Below are 19270 nucleotides of genomic sequence, written 5' to 3'. Positions count from 1 at the left end.
CAACCTTTGAAATAGTCCAAGCAGGATTCCAGCTGACCCATAGCTTCTCTGGTGCGGATAGTAACCTTTGCCACCTTTAATGGGTAATAGGATGAAAGGGGGATACCCAGAAAAGAAAAAGAAAAGAAAACACCCCACTTTCATAACAGAACTTGGCGGGCCAAATATAGTTGGTCTCCATACATAAATTTCTCTCCTTTAGGTGGAGCTCTGTCCTGAGAAGTAGGATCAAGCTCTCCTTCAGCCCGTTCCTTCTGAGTCCTCTCCGCACTGGTTTTGCTAGAGAGCGTGGTGTTGTTCTTCCGCTGGGTGGCAAAAGTTTGCTTTCTTCTTGTTCTCAGGCTTGGGGGCCGCTGGCTCTCTGCTCGTCCACATCGGAAGCACGGCGGCTGGTGCTGGAGCTCTGGTCCTCAGACCCCTGCCTGTCCCTGGACATCTGGGTGAAATTATTTCTTAGAAACTTCTGCCGCCTGATCTGCCCGCTCTCCTGCCACTAGGGTGTGTTGGGGAGCAGGGTACCCTCCCTGAGGGAAATGGAGGCAGCAGGGGAGGGAAGAGGGAAGTATTGGGAAAAAGAAGCCGAGGAAGTTCTGACCAGGGAGCCTGGAACACTTAAGTCGGAGGGGATTGGGCAGGGGCGCCCCCTCTCCTCCGCTTCATGCGTCTTTGGTGGGCGGGGGGGGGGGGGGGGGGGGGGAGGATTAGGAGCTCAGCTGGGAGAGGGCACGCCCTTCTAGCTCCTAGCCAGGCAGAGGGGCCGTGAGAGACCCCTAGAGTCATGTTTCCCCCGCTGCCCGCCTGCGGCCTGCCCGCAGCCCGCAAGGTGCAAGGTGCTCGGACACTTGCCAAGCCTTCCCGGGAGCAGGCACTCTCCTGATTGCTAGCGGGAGCGTGACCCGCGACAACCCTATGGAGAACAGCGCAGCCCGATCTATCACTATTAGAGATGTTGTACACTTAGACCAGGCACATCGACTTCTAGTCATTTACCACTTTAACTTCCAGACAAGGGAAATGACTTCCCCGCAGGGTCCCCGAGTAATGCAGCTTCTTTGCAATAGTGATTGACTGGAAACAACTTAAATGTCAACTAGGAAGAGACCCATAAAGGCAACTCGAGGAAGCTCTTTCTGTGTCAAAAGAGAATGTTCTCTGTGCTGTACTGTTAAGGGAAAAACAAAAAGGGCAGCAAGTCATATAAGGTATGCTGTCATTTATGTTAAAAAGGAAGATGGGGGGCGCCTGGGTGGCTCAGTGGGTTAAGCCGCTGCCTTCGCTCAGGTCATGATCTCAGGGTCCTGGGATCGGGTCCCGAATCGTGCTCTCTGCTCAGCAGGGAGCCTGCTTCCCTCTCTCTCTCTCTCTCTCTCTCTCTCTCTGCCTGCCTCTCCATCTACTTGTGATCTCTCTGTCAAATAAATAAATAAAATCTTTAAAAAAAAAAAAAAAGGAAGATGGGATACATTTGTACCAAAAAAAAAAAAAAAAAAAAAAACAAAAAAACAAAAACCCTCTGTATAAACAAACTAATAATACTGAATAACGATGGTGTGAGGTGGAACTGGAAGGCAGGGTGAGAAAGGTGTATTCCTTTTTGCAATTTTTGAAATTTTAAGCATTTTTTCAAAAGAAGGACTGTGAGGTGAGAGAGTGGAAATAATGAGCACAGCGATTTATCTGTCTAGTCTGTTCGAACTGCCATAGCAAAATCCATAGACTGAGAGGCTTAGAAACAAAGGAATTCTTTCCTACAGTTCTAGAGACCAGGAGGTCCAAGGTCAAGGCAGGGGCAAATGCAGAACCTCATCAGACTATCCCCATATTCTTCTTGCTGTGTCCTTGCTGGCCAAAGGGGCAAGGGAGCTTTCCTGGGGACTCTTTTATAGGAATACTGATCCTTGGGTGCCTGGGTGGTTCAGTAGGTTATGGATCTGCCTTCCACCCAGGTCGTGATCCTAGGGGGGGTCCTCTCCCTCTGCCTCGCCAGCCCGGTCCCTAGTTCATTTTCTCTCTCTCTCTCTCAAATAAATAAATACAATCTTAAAAACAAAAACAAAAAAACAAAAAAAAAACAAAAAAAACCCGATCTTATTCGTAAGGGCTCACCGCTAATCACCTCTCAAGGGCCCCACTTCTCAATATTACCACCCTGGGGGTTAGGATTTCAACATACGAATTTAGGAGGACAATAGACCATGGGGGGGCAGACCATGAATTTTAAGAGGACACAAACAATCTTGAGCACCATTATTTATAGCTTTCCAATAAGGAAGGGGATGGGACTCTGCAAAGAAATGGCAGCTGGAGAAGGTTATGGGTCAGAATGAGACTTTTTAGAGCTGGGCGACGTTCAGCATGTTTTTAGGCTGATGGGAACCATCCAGACTCTTAGATTATATCCTGGCTTTTGCTATATTACTGAACCTTTTAAATATCCATTACAACTTTGTCTGCTTGTGTATTTTTTTTTAAAAAGACTTTTTAAAAAGATTTACTTATTTAAGATAGAGTGAGAGCAAGAGAGAGCACACAAGTGGGGTAAAGGACAGAGGGAGAAGCAGACGCCCCACTGAGCGGGGAGCCTGTTGATGTCGGGGGCTCCATGCGGGGGGCTTGATCCCAGGACCCTGGGATCACGCCTAGAGCGGAAGGCAGTCACTCAATCAACTGCGGCACCCAGGCACCCCTGCTTGTATGTTTCTTTTTCCGTTAGATAAAAAGTTCCCTGAAGGGGTGCCTGGGTGGCTTAGTGGGTTAAAGCCTCTGCTCTGCCTTTGGCTCAGGTCATGATCTCAGGGTCCTGGGATCGAACCCCGCATCGGGCTGTCTGCTTGGCAGGGAGCCTGCTTCCTCCTCTCTTTCTGCCTGCTTCTCTGACTACTTGTGATCTCTGTCTGTCAAATAAATAAATAAAATCTTTTTAAAAAAAAGAAAAAAGTTCCCTGAAAAGGAGGCCCATCCTTTCCCATCCCTGTACCTCCTGTGCCTGGCCTGGTTCTGACATAAAGTAGGTGGCCAGCACCATTTGTTGAATGATGTTATCGAAGATTCTCCCCACGGCTGTCCTCCGCACCATCAGAATCAATCCATTCATTACACCTCGCACCCCCCAACCCCCCCCCTTTCAACTTCCATTTCCTCCTTGTAGTAAGGTCATCGTGGGTTCAGGTGCTGGGGTGGTGGGGGAAGACTCCCCATACCAGCACAACTTAACATTGCTGGCAGTGGGCAGGACACGAACAAAATTAGATGGACCGGCTGTTGACCTTGATGATAAACGCCTAGTAGGGAGGAGGGGATTGCTAACCTCCACTGAGAATCTGCTCTGCAATGAAAACTGCTTAACTTTTTCACTTGTTAATTCATTTATCCCTGGCAAGACTTCTAGAAGAAAGGTATTACCATCATTTTACAGATGGGGAAACTAAGACACAGAGAGAGCAAGTCAGTTGTCCAAGGTCACACAGCTATGAAGGAATGAAAACACATGGGACAAAAAGATTGCCCTAATATAGTGACTTGATTTGATTCAAACAAACAATAAACCAGGTTTATTACTGTACCTTTTCTGTCATTCCTGTTCCCTCCTGCCCACCACCAAATATTTCATAAATACATGCCAGAGCTTATTTGCCACAAATCTGCAAAAACATCACTTAGTCCCTGACCCAAGGGGTGAGAAATCCATTGTAATTCTTGCTCCTGGATATAGTTACAGAAATAATGCCAAGGAGTTTTTCTAACTTCACTTCTTTGATTTTACTTCCTTTCCCAAACACAGTGGGGCATATTTAAAATTAGTTTCTTCCTACAAGTAGGAATTGCCCTTGAAATTAATTTGTTGTGTCCAAAATGATCTTTTTTTCCCTGCTTCCTCGACTTGGGCCAAATATGAGAGAGTTTACTGAAACGTACAAACTCACTTCCTCCCTTATTACTTCTCTTCCTTTCTGTATTTATGCCTCCTTTGGAAAGTATCCCGTTTCCCAAACACACTTGAAAAAACTCATTTACCAGTAGTTAGGGGAAATTTTACCCTACTGATTGCTCTTGGGATTATTTAACTTAACGCTATTGAATATAAGAAAGTATTCTGTTTGGTCAGGTTTCTCCAGGTCAGAGACTACCTTCAGGCCTTGGTATGGGCTGAATTTTTTCCCCCGCCCCCAGCCCCCATTCTTAAGTTGAAATCCTAACCTCAGGACATCAGAATGAGACTAGTTTGAGATAAGGTCTTTAGTGAGGTAATTCAGTTAAAATGACATGTTTAAAGGATGCCTGGGTGGCTCAGTCAGTTAAGTGTCTGCCTTCAGCTCAGGCCACAATCCTAGGTTTGTGAGATTGAGTCCCACATCGGGCTCCTGGCTTGGTGGAGAGCCTTCTTCTCCCACTACCTTGTTTATGCATATGTTCTCTCTCTCTCTCTTTCTCTCTCTCTTTGGCAAATGAATAAATAAAATCTTAAAAAAATAAATAAAATGGTGTCTTTAAGATGGAACCTAATTTATATAACTGGAGAAGAGATTAGGACACAGACACACAGGGAGGACAGAGCACTGAAGACACAGAGAGAAGGCCATCTACAAGCCAGGGAGTAAGGCCTCAGAAGAAACCAATCCCACCAACACCTTGGTTCTGAGACTTCTAGATCCAAAATTGTAAGAAAACAAATTTCTGCTGTTTAACCACCTAAATACCACCTATTTTGTTATGGCAGCTCTAGCAGATTCACACAGGTCCCCAATTCAAAGCTCACCTTCTTCGCTGTGTCACTCAGCCTCCAAACCTGTCTGTCCAACAGCCTGTTGGCTGTTTCCACCTGTGTACCCCCCTAGACACTTCACACTTGGTGTGTCCACCCGGAAGTTCACCACTCTCTGTATGCCTGCCCTTCTTTCAAAGCTCCCATCTCAGTGATGACACCCCCATGACAAGCCAGAAATCTAGGTGGCATTCCTGATTCAGCTGTCCCTCCACTCCCCCTTCTATTAATTGTAAAGTTCTGTGCATTCTAACCCCTTGAATCTCTTCATTTAATTTTTGTTTCCATTGAAAAATGCCAAAACCGAAGAAAATTGGAAAGGATACAGTGAAAATTAAACATTTTTATAAAAGATTTATTTATTTACTTTAGGGAGAGAGAGAGCGAGCAAAAATGTGTGCCCACGTGTGTGCATGGACTGGGGGAGGGGCAGAGGGAGACAGAGAAAGAGAATCCAAGTAGATCCCCACCCCCACCCCATTTGATCTCAGGACCCTGAGATCACGACCTAAGCCAAAATCAAGAGTCAGATGTTAAACTGACTGAGCCACCCAGGCGACACTCATTTAACATTTTTTATATTTGCTTCCACTTCCCCCATATATATACTCTCCTGTGTATATATGCTATATAAATAAAATAGTATATAGTATGTGTATGTATATACATTTTTCCTGAAACCATTTGAAAGTAAATTACAAACACCATGGTATTTCACCTCTGAATATTTCAGCAGACACTTCCTAAGAATAAAGCTATTCTGCCACATAGCCTCAATATCACCACCGTACCTAAAACTTAACGTTATTTAAGTAATACAATCTAATACATAATCCATATTTAAATTTTACCAGTTGTTTCCAAATATCTTCCTTCCCCTTCCTTTTCCTTCCCTATTCCCCCCATTCTCTCTCTCACACACACATACACAATCTATGTGTGTGCATATATTATATGCATGCATACCTCTAATTCAGATCGGACTCCACAAGATTCTACGTTTTCCCCCCTACATTTAGATATCCCACAGTGAAATCCTGGTTCCTAAGACCCAGTGGATTTATTCGTTCTGTGTCTTATAATACACACAAAATAGTTTCAGAATTGAGACTAATACAATGATATTAGCAAATTTACTAAGTAAAATTTAAGATCTTCTTGCACTTCTTTTGGTCCTTAGAATTATATCCCCACCAGGAATACATAGTTAGAATACGGTCTTCAAAAGTTCTTGAAATTTTTTTTTTAAAGATTTTATTTATTTATTGACAGACGGGATCACAAGCAGGCAGAGAAGCAGGCAGAGAGAGAAGAGGAAGCAGGCTCCCTGCTGAGCAGAGAGCCGATGCTGGGCTTGATTCCAGGACCCTGGATTATGACCTGAGCCGAAGGCAGAGGCTTTAACCCACTGCGCCACCCAGGCACCCCAGTTTCTTGAAATTTGTTATCTGACTATATTTCAATTGAGAATTAATTTGTTTCTTTTTCAATTTGTGATTTTTTAAAAAATCCTTTTACTTTTTAAAAAAATATTTACAACATTTACATAGAAGTCAAACCTTTATAAAAGGAATATTTAAAGTACTAATGTCAGCAAGATGACCAAATAAGACATCCCTTGCTTGGGGGCGCCTGGGTGGCTCAGTTGGTTAAGTGTCTACATTCAGCTCAGGTCATGATCCTGGGGTCCTAGAATTGAGTTCCCCTCCTTCTGCCCCTCCCCTCACTCATGCTCTCTGTCTCTGTCTCTCTCTCACATAAATAAAATCTTAAAGAAAAAAAAAAAAGACCTCCTTGCTCATATCTGTATCCCCAACAATAATAATTTGGCATCCAACAGGGACAAAGTGCCTTTGTGGGAACCTCGAGATCAGGTAGACTATGAAACCCCAGTGCAGGCCAAGATCAAGGAGAGCTGTTTCAAGAAAGGCAGGCCCTCACTCCGGCTCCTGGCTCACCAACTGTGGTCATGGCCACAGATGCAGAAACAGCTCTGTCACCCCATGACTTGGCTACACCTCATCTGGCTTTGGTTCCTGTGAGCAGCACCGTATGCGAAAGGCCTTGAGAGGAGTCACACCTACCGGTGCGTGGGGTAACAGGCATGAGGACCTCAGTCCTGGCTGGAGTCCCCGAGTGGCCTATGAGCTGGCTCCAAGACACTCTTGGCTGGATCCAGGAGCTCCTGGAAGTAATCCTGTCAAACTTGGTCAAACAGCAGATTTTGAAACAGCCCTGGAACTGGACTCCAGCCCATTCCAGCAGCAGCCTGTGAACAGTCCTGCTGGCACAAGGACCTGGCAGGAGACCTTCCTGTCTGTGACTTGGAGATCCTGAAAGGGTGCTGTCCTTTCTCCAGCCCCTCTAGTCATGGTCAGAGAGCCAGCCAGCCCACCCAGGGACCTGGCAGGAGACAGGCCAGTCCATGCCTCCACAGCCAGGGACATCCTGTTGTCATTGCTATTCCCTCTACCCTACTGCCACTTGGTAAAAGTAGTCAATTTAATTAGGTAACCAATTAACAAACGCATCTCTATTTTATTATTTCCTTTCTTATTAAAAAAAAAAACTAACTTTTCTCATTCAAAAATATCTGGGGAACCCGGCTACATATTTTCTGAGAGATAGTCCTCATTCTTTGTTTACTGCAACAGACCATGTTTTCTTAATTCTAAGACTCACATTCCTTTCTATTTGAGCATTTCAGCATCAAAACCAGTCTTAAATCAGTGCCAAGTGGACTTACCAGCCACAAGGCTGAAAGTTGAGTTGTGACTGTTCTTTCCTGGACAGTTTCCTATTCATTGTTTCTTAATGCAACCGAAGTACTTGAAAGAGCACCATCATGAAGTTCCATGTTGCATACTTGGGGCTGGTATTTGTTGAGCATATGCTTAACATTACTGTGATGCAGTATTGAAACAAAAAGTTGCCATTTATGCTAGAGATTGCCTGTCGCACATCAGAGACTGCAGTTGAATGTAGTAGACACAGCCAAGTCTCTTTAGAACAATGACAAATTTCAGAGCAAAGGTTGGTGTGAGCCATTTATGCATCAGGAAGTACACAGGCACTAGACGTTTATCAGTTAAAAGCTTTTGGCTGACTTGCAAGAGAAACTTTCATAATTCCAGCTTCACTCATAAAGAAAAAAAAAAGACCAAATAGAAAATAGACTTGGAATCCCAGCTATCGTTTCTATGCCTCAAAATTTTTCAGGTGATTCTAAAACTGACAAGACTATATACACAGGATGCCTGCTTTCAATGCTGCTAGTTGACATTATACTGGAAAGTCTTGGCAGAGCAATTAGGAATGAATGAATGCATGAACAGCATTCAAACGGAAAAGAAAGAGGTAAAACTATATTCATAGATGAGACGATCATAAATAGAAGATCCCAAAGACACCACAAGAAAACAAATAAATTCAGCAGTTTTAGGAAATAAGATGACACACAAAAATCAGTTGTGTTTCTATACACCAGCAATGAATAATCTGAAAAGGAAATTAAGAAAACAATCCCAAAGGATAAAATACCTAGAATAAAATGAATCAAGGAGATAGAAGACTTGCAAGCTGGTAACCACAAAACATCGGTGAAATAAATTAAAGAAGACCTAAATGAATGGAAAGACATTCTGTGTTATGAATTGGAAAACTCAGTGTTGTATGGATGATAAAACTGATCTATGGATTAAATGTAATCCCTCTCAAAATTCCAACGGGGCATACTTTTCATAAATGGGCATAAAATTCATATGGAATTACAAGGGATCCCAAAGAGCTAAGACAATCTTGAAAAGAAGAGCCAAACCAAGTGTCTACATTCAGCTCAGGTCTCAGTACTCACATTTCCGATTTCTGAGACTTACTACAAAGCTACAAGTCAAAACAGCATGGAACTAGCAGGATAGACATACAGACCAATGGAATAGAACTGAGAGTCCAGACTCATAAACTCATACATCTGTGGCCATTTGATTTTCAACAAGGGTGCCAAGATCATTCAATGAGGGAAAGAATAGTCTCAATAACAAATGGTGGTGGGACAGCTGATAGCTACATGCAAAAGAGTAAAGTTGGATTCACTACCTCACACCATACTAACAAATTAACTCAAAATGGATCAACGAGCCAAATATAAGAACTCAATACAGTTCTTGAAAGAAAACACAGGGCGCCTGGGTGGCTCAGTCAATACTTATCTGCCTTCAGGTCAGGTCATAATCCAGGGTCCTGGGGTAGAGTCCCATGACAGGCTCCCTGCTCCGTGAGGAGTCTAATTCTCCCTCTCCCTCTGCCCTCCTCCCCTCTCGTGCTCTCTCTCTCTCTCTCAAATAAGTAAATAAAAGTTTTTAAAAAATATAGGGGTAAATCATCCTGACTTTGGATTTGGCAATGGATTTGTCTCAGATATAACAACAAAAGCATGATCATAAAGAAAAAAAAATAGATAAATTGGACTTCACCAAAATTAAAAACTACTGTACATCAAAAGACATTATGGGGTGCCTGGGTGGCTCAGTGGGTTAAGCCTCTGCCTTCGGCTCAGGTCATGATCTCAGGGTCGTGGCATGGAGCCCCACGTTGGGACTCCCTGCTCAACAGGGAACCTGCTTCCTCCTCTCTCTTTCTGCCTGCATCTCTGCCTACTTCTGATCTCTGTCAAATAAATAAATAAAATCTTAAAAAAAAAAAAAGACATTATCAGGAAAGTGGAGGGGCAACTGGGTGACTCAGTGGGTTAAGCCTCTGCGTTCGGCTCAGGTCATGATCTCAGGGTCCTGGGATCGAGCTCCGAGCTCCACATATGGCTCTCTGCTCAGCGGGGAGTCACTTTCCCCCTCTTTCTCTCTGCTTGCCTCTCTGCCTACTTGTGAGCTCTCTCTCTTTCAAATAAATAAATAAAATCTTGAAAGAAAGAAAGAAGACACCTACAGAACGGGAGAACATATTTGCACATAATATATCTAATAAAAGTTATAATATTCTGAATATGCAAAGAACTCTTAACAACTCAACAAGACAAACTAATTCAAAATGAGTATAGCAGCCCTTTTGTACTATTGATGAGATTATAAAATGGTGTGACCGTTATGGGAAAGAGTACAGAGTTTCTTCAAAAAAATTAAAAATAGTGGCACCTGGATGGCTCAGTTGGTTAAGCCTCTGCCTTCAGCTCAGGTCATGATCCCAGGGTCCTGGAATGGAGCACCATGTCAGACTCCCTGCTAAGCGTAGAGTCTGCTTCTCTCTCTGCCCCTGCCCCCAGCTTGTGCTCTCTTTTGAGCTCTCTCTCTGAAATAAATAAATAAAAATCTTTTTAGAAAACTAAAAATAGAACTGCCATATGATTCAATAATGCCATTTCTGGGTATATACCCAAAAGAAATGAAAGCAAAGGCTTAAACAGATATATTCACATCTATGTTCATAGCAGCATTATTCATACATTGGTGGTTCAGTGGTAGAATTCTCACCTGCCATAGCAGCCTTATTCACAACAGCTAAGTGGTAGAAGTAACCCAGATACTCATCAACAGATGAATAAGCAAAATGTGGAATATAGACACAATGGAATATTCTTCAGCTTTAAAAAGGAAGGCTTTTACAGGCTACAGCATGGATGAATTTTGAAGACATGCTAAGTGAAATAAGCATCACAAAAAGATAAGTACTACATGATTCCATTTCTATGAATTTGACTACTTGAGATACTTCATATAAACCAAGTAGAATGGTGGTTACCGAGGGTGGGGTGGGTGGGGTGGGGTGGGGAGGAGGAGGAGTTGTTTAATGGGTATAGAGTTCCAGTTTTGCAAGATGAAAAAGTTCTGAGGACCTGTTTCACAACAATGTGATTTTATATATATATTATATATATAAATAATATATGTGTATAAATATATATATATTTTTAAGGCTTATTTATTTGAGAGAGAGAGAGCTCACATGAGCAAGTGGGAGAGGAAGAGAGAGAATCTTAAGTACAGCACAGACCCCAACATGTGGGGCTCAATGTCACAACCCTAAGATCATGACCTGAGCTGAAATCAAGAGTCAGATGTTTAACTAACTGAGCCACCCAGGTGCCCTGCAATTATATTTAACACTACGACCTGTATACTTAGAAGTGATTAAGATGGTAAATTTTGTGTTTTTTACCACAATTAAAAAATACATGAGGGTGCCTGGGTGGCTCAGTGGGTTGAGCCTCTGCCTTCGGCTCAGGTCATGATCTCAGGGTCCTGGGATCGAGGCCCGCATCGGGCTCTCTGCTCAGCGGGGAGCCTGCTTTCTCCTCTCTCTCTCTATGCCTGCCTCTCTGCATACTTGTGATCTCTCTCTCTGTTTCAAATAAATAAATAAAATCTTTAAAAAAAATACATGAAAAGAAGAAGAAAAATCTGAGAAGTAGTCTTGGTTTGACTCTTTGTCTCACATTAACTCACTATTACTACTACTTCAGTGAAAACAGAGCTAAAAAACACAGTTGGGTAAAGTACTTGAATAGCTTCCTATTTTTCCAAAGAAGACATAAAAAAGGCCAACAGGTGTTGGCTGGGATTTGGAGACATTGGAACAATCATCCATTGCTGGTGGGAATATAAAATGGCTCAGCAGCTGTGAAAACCATTGGGCAGTTCTTCCAGGAGTTACACACAAAATTTATATATGACCCAGCAATTCCACTTTTAGGTATATACTCCAAAGAATTAAAGACAGATACTCAAATGTACCAGCACTACTCGTGAGTTAAAAGTTGGAAATGATCCAAATGTCCGTCAATGGATGAATGGATAAACAAATTATAGTCTTTATAGCAGAATATCGTTCAATCATAAAAAAGAATGAAATATTAATAAGTGCTACAAGGTGGTTGAACTTCAAAAACATGAGAAGCCAGACATGAAGTCCGCATATTGTGTAATTCCATTTACAGAAGATGTAAATCCATAGAGACAGCACTCAGGCTGTGATTGCCATTGGGTGCTGGAAAAAGGGAATGGGGAGCAATTGTTTAATGGGGACACAGTGTCCTTCTGGAACTAGACAGAGGTGGCAGATGCACAACATTGTCAATGTACTGAATGCCGATGAACTGTTTACTTAAAAATGATTAATTTTGTTATATCAATTTCACCTCATTACCAAAAAATTCCACAGGTTTTAAATGTGTCATTTCACCAACATTCTATACATTAATACTAGGTGATCAAACAGGATTTAGTAGTACTATTTCAATTTCGAATGTGAAACGGGCCTAAACTCAAAACTTTGTGATACTGAAGAAGAAGATGTGATGTTAAAAAAAAAAAGAAGAAGGAGGAGGAGGAGGAGGAGGAGAAGAAGAAGAAGAAGAAGAAGAAGAAGAAGAAGAAGAAGAAGAAGAAGAAGAAGAAGAAGAAGGAGAAGAAGAAGAAGAAGAAGGTGGTGACAACAATGAAGGAGAAGAAGGAGAAGAAGGGATGTAATAATCTTGGAAAGTAAATTATTGTTTACCTGAAATGCAGTTTTTATTTCTTGAAAAAAATATGGAGTAAATAATAGACAATAAATGTTCCTTCTTTTTTTTTTTTAAGATTTTTTATTTATTTATTTGACAGACAGAGATCACAAGTAGGCAGACAGGCAGTCAGAGAGAGAGAGAGAGAAGGAAGCAGGCTCTCTGCTGAGCAGAGAGCCCGATGCGGGGCTCGATCCCAGGACCCTGGGATCATGACCTGAGCCGAAGGCAGAGGCTTTAACCCACTGAGCCACCCAGGCGCCCCTAAATGTTCCTTCTTTAAGGATGCTGAGTGTGGTCTTCAGAATTAGACCACCTGGGTTCCCATTCTTTTTTTTTTTTTTTTAATTTATTTATTTGACAGAGAGATCACAAGCAGGCAGAGAGGCAGAGAGAGAGGAGGAAGCAGGCTCCCTGCTGAGCAGAGGGCCCGATGCGGGGCTCGATCCCAGGACTCTGAGATCATGACCTGAGCCGAAGGCAGCGGCTTGACCCACTGAGCCACCCAGGCGCCCCTGGGTTCTCATTCTTGCCTTCCCAGGAATGTTCTGGAGGACTATCAAATGCACTGTATCTTTCTCATGTCTTGTGTACTATTAAGAATTGCATCACTGGGGCACCTGGGTGGCTCAGTGGGTTAAAGCCTCTGCCTTGGGCTCAGGTCATGATCCCAGGGTCCTGGGATCCAGCCCCACATCAGGCTCTCTGCTCAGCGGGGAGCCTGCTTCCTCCTCTCTCTGCCTGCTTCTCTGTCTGCTTGTGATCTCCGTCTTGTCAAATAAATAAATAAAATCTTAAAAAAAAAAAAAAAAGAATTGCATCACTGCAGATTCAACATTTACTATAACACATTCACTTATTCTCCCTCTACTGGCTGGTTCCATACTACCACACTGTAATATACTAATAGCTACCAGAGCTGAGGTTTTAAGTTAACAAATACTTACTGAATGCTTATTTTTTATGTGCCCTGCACTTTGCTGTGTCCTATGTGTTCCATAGAGAAGTTTAGACAGTAGCCTTGCCTAATTTATCATTTAGGAGAGGGCAGAGACCATAAACATACCAATTATGTACCATTAAGTATGAGAAGGGAAAACAGTGCTATACCAGAGATAAAAGCTGGGATACTATTATAGGGAGCGTGGACAGGAAAGGTTTTTCTTGGGACATCTAATCTGAACGACCTACATAATATTAACAAATGGCAATAGGTGAATTTGTGGGATGTTTGAGTCAGGGACAGGAGATTGCGAAGTATTTAACGGCAGTGGGAAAATGATGCATTTCCAGCAACAGCGATATAATTTTTCGTTGTAAAAGATCCAGAGGCAAGACAGAAGCCAGGGAGACCATTTAGAATGCACCAATGGTGGCCGGGCTTAACTTAGAGTAATTGTGGTTATTGGCCTGGGCCAATGGGAAGGTGTGATTCTGTGACAGAACGAGGATGACGGCAGAGCGGTTAGAGGACAGACAGTAGAACAAATCACGGTTTTCAGGGCGTCCTGCTGTGAACAACCGGAACCAGAGCACCGCAAGCTTCTCAACTAAAAACTAAAAATCTTCAGACGGTGTCTAACGTACAGGAAAGGCCAAAAGAGCTGAACTCTGGTCCTGCCCTTCCCCTATGGTATCAGCAAAGGCAGAGTGTTCGGGACCCAGCCGGGAGTCCACCCTGGTTCAGGACAGAGCGGAACAGGTCAACCCGGGGAGAATATAACCTTCGGAAACAAACTTGCGCGGAACAGCCGGTGTCCCATCGCCGGCAGAGCCCACCTCCGAGTGCTAATTAACCCCGCCTCCGGAAGTACCGCCCGCCGGCGCTCACTTCCGCTATCCCTGGCGACAGCTTATCTCGCGAGAATTAGAAGTGCCTATGAGACATGGGCTAAGCGGAAGTCGGGCCTCTTTTTCGTGGCGCCTCGGAGGCGGTAGGCTGCTTCAGGATGAAGGTAGGAAGTGGTGGAGGCTTTTGAAATGGGCTCGGGGGAGGTGAATCGAGCCCCAGAACATTGCAGTGCTACAGTCCTGGCTCTCCAGAGTCCTAGCTCCAGGTGGAGAAGAGTCTGAGGCGGGAGAAAGCCTGCCTCTCTCGGGTCCCAGGGCCCTCGGAGAGCGGATGGCGAGCGATTACAGCTGGAGCCGCGCCGGGCGGGGAGCGCCATGGTGGCGTCCTCAAGCTCCGCCGGGCGAATGCGGCCCTGCTGCCTCGTTGGCGGCCGGTGGGTCGCGCTTTTTGCTCTGTCGGGCTGAAAGGCTGCGGAGGGCCCTTCGGCCCCGGAGTCATTCCGCGAGGCTTGAGGGAAAATTAGCCTGGTTTTAGTGCGATATTTGTACCTTATTATGCACACGTGTGCTTTAGCTAACAAAACCGACACGTCAAGGTATCAGCTCCTCGTCTGGGGGGTTACATAAAGGCTTTTTCGTGGTTCTGCGGTTTTCTAAAGCTCTTCTCCCCTTCCTCCCCCCTTAATCCTTAGCTGAACATCTCTTTCCCAGCTACTGGCTGCCAGAAACTCATTGAAGTGGACGATGAACGCAAACTTCGTACCTTTTATGAGAAGCGTATGGCCACAGAAGTTGCTGCTGACGCCCTCGGTGAAGAATGGAAGGTTGGTTACCTTAAACTGGGCTGCTCAAGAGCTCGTCGGTGCTGTTGCTAATTGGTAACTGTGTAGCGGGGTTCGTGCTCCGGGTTCTGTCTTCTGCCCTTGGGTTACACACTTCCACGTTTGAAGTAGAGCTGTCACCTTGCGGGGTTCTGTGTACGTCAAAGGAGAAAATATACCTGAAGTTCTTTAGAAAGTGCCAACAAGGGTTGTTTCTGGTTGGTTGCTCGTTTGTACTTTCGTTTCTTAACATCATCTTTCCATTGCTGGAACTGTTACATCTAGTAAGACATAGGTTAGAAGTAGGACTTAGTTGAAAAGAATTTGCTCGTTGATGTTGGCAAATTGAAGAGACAGACAAAACTTGGTAACCAGAGAAAACTGTAAGTTTCAAATTGGCTTTGATTTAGGGTTTAAGGGCCGTAATCCTTTATTTTACAACGTGTCACTGTATTCTGCAGGGTTATGTGGTCCGAATCAGTGGTGGCAATGACAAACAAGGCTTCCCCATGAAGCAGGGTGTCTTGACCCATGGCCGTGTCCGCCTGCTGCTGAGTAAGGGGCATTCCTGCTACAGACCAAGGAGGACAGGAGAGAGAAAGCGCAAATCTGTTCGGGGTTGCATCGTGGATGCCAATCTCAGTGTTCTCAACTTGGTCATTGTAAAGAAAGGTGAGGTTTACTTGTGTTCTTGAGTTCAGTTTCTGTTGACACTGATTTATTTATTTATTTTTAAAGATTTTATTTATTTCTTTGACAGAGAGGTCACAAGTAGGCACAGCAGGGCAGGGGGGAGCAGACTCCCTCTCGAGCAGAGAGCCCTATGCCGGGCTTGATCCCAGGACCCTGAGATCATGACCTGAGCTGAAGGCAGAGGCTTAACTCACTGAGCCACCCAGGCACCCCTGACACTGATTACCAAAATGGTTTTTTATTTGCAGTATCCAGTTTGACCATTGGACTTGTTTCTTTACCAGTGCATAAACAGTAATTACGGTTCTTGTTTATAAGCAAGTTGTGGAACTAAAAAGTTCTGATCACTTTCCTCCTCAGGGGAGAAGGATATTCCTGGACTCACTGATACTACTGTGCCTCGACGCCTGGGGCCCAAAAGAGCCAGCAGAATCCGCAAACTCTTCAATCTCTCTAAAGAAGATGACGTCCGCCAGTATGTTGTGAGAAAGCCCTTAAACAAAGAAGGTAGGGGAAATTATGCAGTTCAGGGTTTGCTTAATTTCAGTTGTCTGTAGCATCTTGTACAGATAATAGAAAGTCCACCTATTATGTATTTACTGTGTTTTAGGAAAATATTGGGAAGAGGGTCAAGATGGGCACTTGTTACTAATCCTTGTATCTGATGGTTCTCTAGAGTATTAGAATTTTACGTGAAATTTTGCCTGGGTTACTGCGTATGTTTATCGGAAAATAACTTACTTTTGGTTAGAAGTCAGGAAGATAATAGGAAATTCTGGGACTGTTAACTCCTGGCCTTTATTTTCTTGATCTGAGATGTGGATATTAATTGTAGGAGTTGTGGCCATTAGAAGAAAAATACTTGATTCAAAATCCTAGCAACAGGGCGCCTGGGTGGCTCAGATAGTTGTCATGATTTCCAGGTCCCCGGATGAGCCTCATGTGGGGCTCTCAGCGGGGAGTCTGCTGCTTCCTCTGCCTCTCACCGTGTGTGCGCTCTGTCTTTGTATCTCTCTCAAATGAATGGAGAAAATCTTTTAAAAAATAATAACCCTAGGAAGAGGTGTTTGGGTTTTGGAGTTTTAATATTTTGAGATGGTATATAGTAGACATGGTTAGGGAACATAACCTGTCACTGGTGAGGCAGCAGTGCTCTGTAACATGCATGATTTGTCTCTCTAGTAAAGTGTATGAGTATTTATTTATGTTAACGTGGAGTAAAGAGCATGTCAGTTCAGTTCGGGTTTTCTTGACAAATGGGAAAAAAAATGGGTTTTGGCACTGGGTACTTGAAAACTTAAACCTGGCATATAGTGAGTGCTCATGGGTCACTGCAGATATCGGAACCACTTATGTGCGAGGTACTATTTTAAGAGTTGGGGATATAGTAACAAAGGACAAGTTACTCTTCTGTAGTTTACATTTAGAAGTGGCAGGTACATGGCAGTTGCAACACCACTGGCAATACCAGTGTAGTTAAATGTTCTGGTTAACAGGTGATAATAGCATCATTCTTGTATTTTTAAGGTGTTTGATTTTTAGGAAAACCTGAACAATTACTTAGTTTTAGATTTTGCATGAGCTATTTGTTATTCCCACCAGGTGTCTACAGACTCAGATGATTACATCTAAAGAGTCATCTGCTTCAAAGCAGATCTATAAACCGTAGGTTTGGGGACTTAGCACACAGACTAAGTAAAGATACCCTGTGAACTGTGCACTGCACATTCCAATGTTAGTGGTTTTGTTCCCTAGGTTGGCAGGATCTGCCTTGGCAAATACTGAATTCAAGCATAAATGGGATTTCAGAGTGTGGTTAGGGGATTGGTGCAGATAGAGCTTTAGTTTTCATAGATAAGTTACACATGCAGTTAATACTGTTTTAAAATAATGCTCTTGTGTCCTAAAGTACACAAATATGTAATACCCTATAAAGACAATCTTACTGTGGAAGGGAAATTGAAGTTGAGTAGATAAAAGCTTGGGGTATGACTTCCCCTCCTTCACAGAGTAGCCTAAATTTATATATAGTCTAGAAGCTGACATCCAAACTAGTGATGTAGTTTGATGAGCTGTTTTAGGATTAAATGTGTCAATCGGGAAAACACTGGCACCCAGTAGACAAAGTTGATCTGTTCACTTTTCAGAAGGACTTAACCAGTTTCTCTTTTGAGAATATTTAGCCCATCTTGGGTTTTGTTGACAGGGTAGTAAGTCTATTGAGTTATATAGTAGTTTAGATTTGACTTAAAAGGCTTCATACATTAAGTCCTAGGTAGTCCTGTTAGTAATGTTTTTAAAATGTAGATGTGGATCCTGATGAACATGGTATTGATAAGTGATCGAATCGTTGTCTAAATTTTCAGGTAAGAAACCTAGAACCAAAGCGCCCAAGATACAGCGTCTTGTTACTCCACGAGTCCTCCAACACAAACGTCGGCGTATTGCTTTGAAGAAACAGCGCACTAAGAAAAACAAGGAAGAGGCTGCAGAATATGCTAAACTTTTGGCCAAGAGAATGAAGGTAAGTCAAGAGGACTGGGGGAGGGAAAGTCAGGCCTGACTTTGGATTTTTAAGCCGGACAAGCTGTAACTGCTTTTTTGTTTTGTTTAGGAGGCCAAAGAAAAACGTCAGGAACAGATTGCCAAGAGACGGAGGCTGTCCTCTCTGAGAGCTTCTACCTCTAAGTCTGAGTCCAGTCAAAAATGAGATTTTCTAAGTGACAAATAAATAAGATCAGACATTAAATCCCCTTCATTGACTTTTCATTGGTGATAAATCATAGATAAAGGGAGGAAAAAAGTGAGATAAATAGGGGAATATCGTATACAGCAATCTGATGGTGGATAAAGTGTGCAAGAGATATTTCAAAGTGAAACCCTTCAAGGTGAGCAGCTGAGACAGTACTGTAACAGTGGATGGCCAGAACAGGGTTTCTTTTGGGATGGTTGGGTGGCTCAGGAAAGGATTCTGAGCATAAGGTAGCTATTGCTTTTTCAAGCAAGGTGTGGAACAATTTGGGGGAAATAAGGGACTAGGACTATTAATATTTTGTACACTTTATTTTGAGGAGTACAGTTTTAAAGATCTATACACAATACATGAAAAGTGCCCTTAAGAAGATGGACATTTGTCATATGTAAAAAAGATACCTTGTTAAAAGCAGAGTTAACAGATACCATTTTAAAACAGTTCACAAAGCTTTTAAAACCAGTGCAAATTACATTAACAAAAGCTTTTCAACTCTAGTAAATTGTTACTCATGCATTTTATGGTTTCATACTGTGCCTTTAAGAAACACTTAGATCAGTGAAGGATGCACAAAGTAGTATACTTCTAACGTAGCCTGTCTAGTTTCTATATAGTAATTGCAGTTAGAAGTATCCTTTATAGACTAGAAGGCTCTTAAAAAGGCACATCAGGCTTTAAGGGTGAAGAATGGGAATTCCTTATTTGCTGGAATACATGTTTTAACCACAGGTAAGTAAAATTTTCAAACTGCTTTAACACAGAGACTGAAGCTGTGCTTTGCACAATGCAGATTGTGATTCAGAAGATTTGTGGCCCCAGATTGTACATTACTAGTAAGTTCCCAGCTAATGCCAATAATGCCAGTCCTCAGACTGAACCAGCTAGCTGGGAAGATAGACAAAAGGGAGATCAATGCTGCTCTTAATACATGGTATTAAAAA

At 43.0% G+C, this 19270-nt stretch overlaps 1 protein-coding gene across 1 annotated transcript; it reads left to right on the top strand.

Annotated features, from left to right (window-relative positions):
• Positions 1-14071: 14071 nt before the first annotated feature.
• RPS6 (ribosomal protein S6) lies at positions 14072-18330 on the top strand. The gene is made up of 6 exons (XM_047701309.1): positions 14072-14227; positions 14756-14887; positions 15346-15556; positions 15938-16084; positions 17944-18101; positions 18192-18330. The coding sequence occupies exons 1-6, from the start codon at positions 14222-14224 to the stop codon at positions 18285-18287; spliced, it is 750 nt and encodes a 249-aa protein (XP_047557265.1). The 5' UTR covers positions 14072-14221; the 3' UTR covers positions 18288-18330.
• Positions 18331-19270: the final 940 nt, after the last annotated feature.

The sequence above is a fragment of the Lutra lutra genome, chromosome 13 (genome assembly GCF_902655055.1).
Source record: "Lutra lutra chromosome 13, mLutLut1.2, whole genome shotgun sequence".
In the NCBI taxonomy this organism is placed as follows: domain Eukaryota; kingdom Metazoa; phylum Chordata; class Mammalia; order Carnivora; family Mustelidae; genus Lutra; species Lutra lutra.
This window is presented reverse-complemented; position numbering and strand designations above follow the sequence as displayed.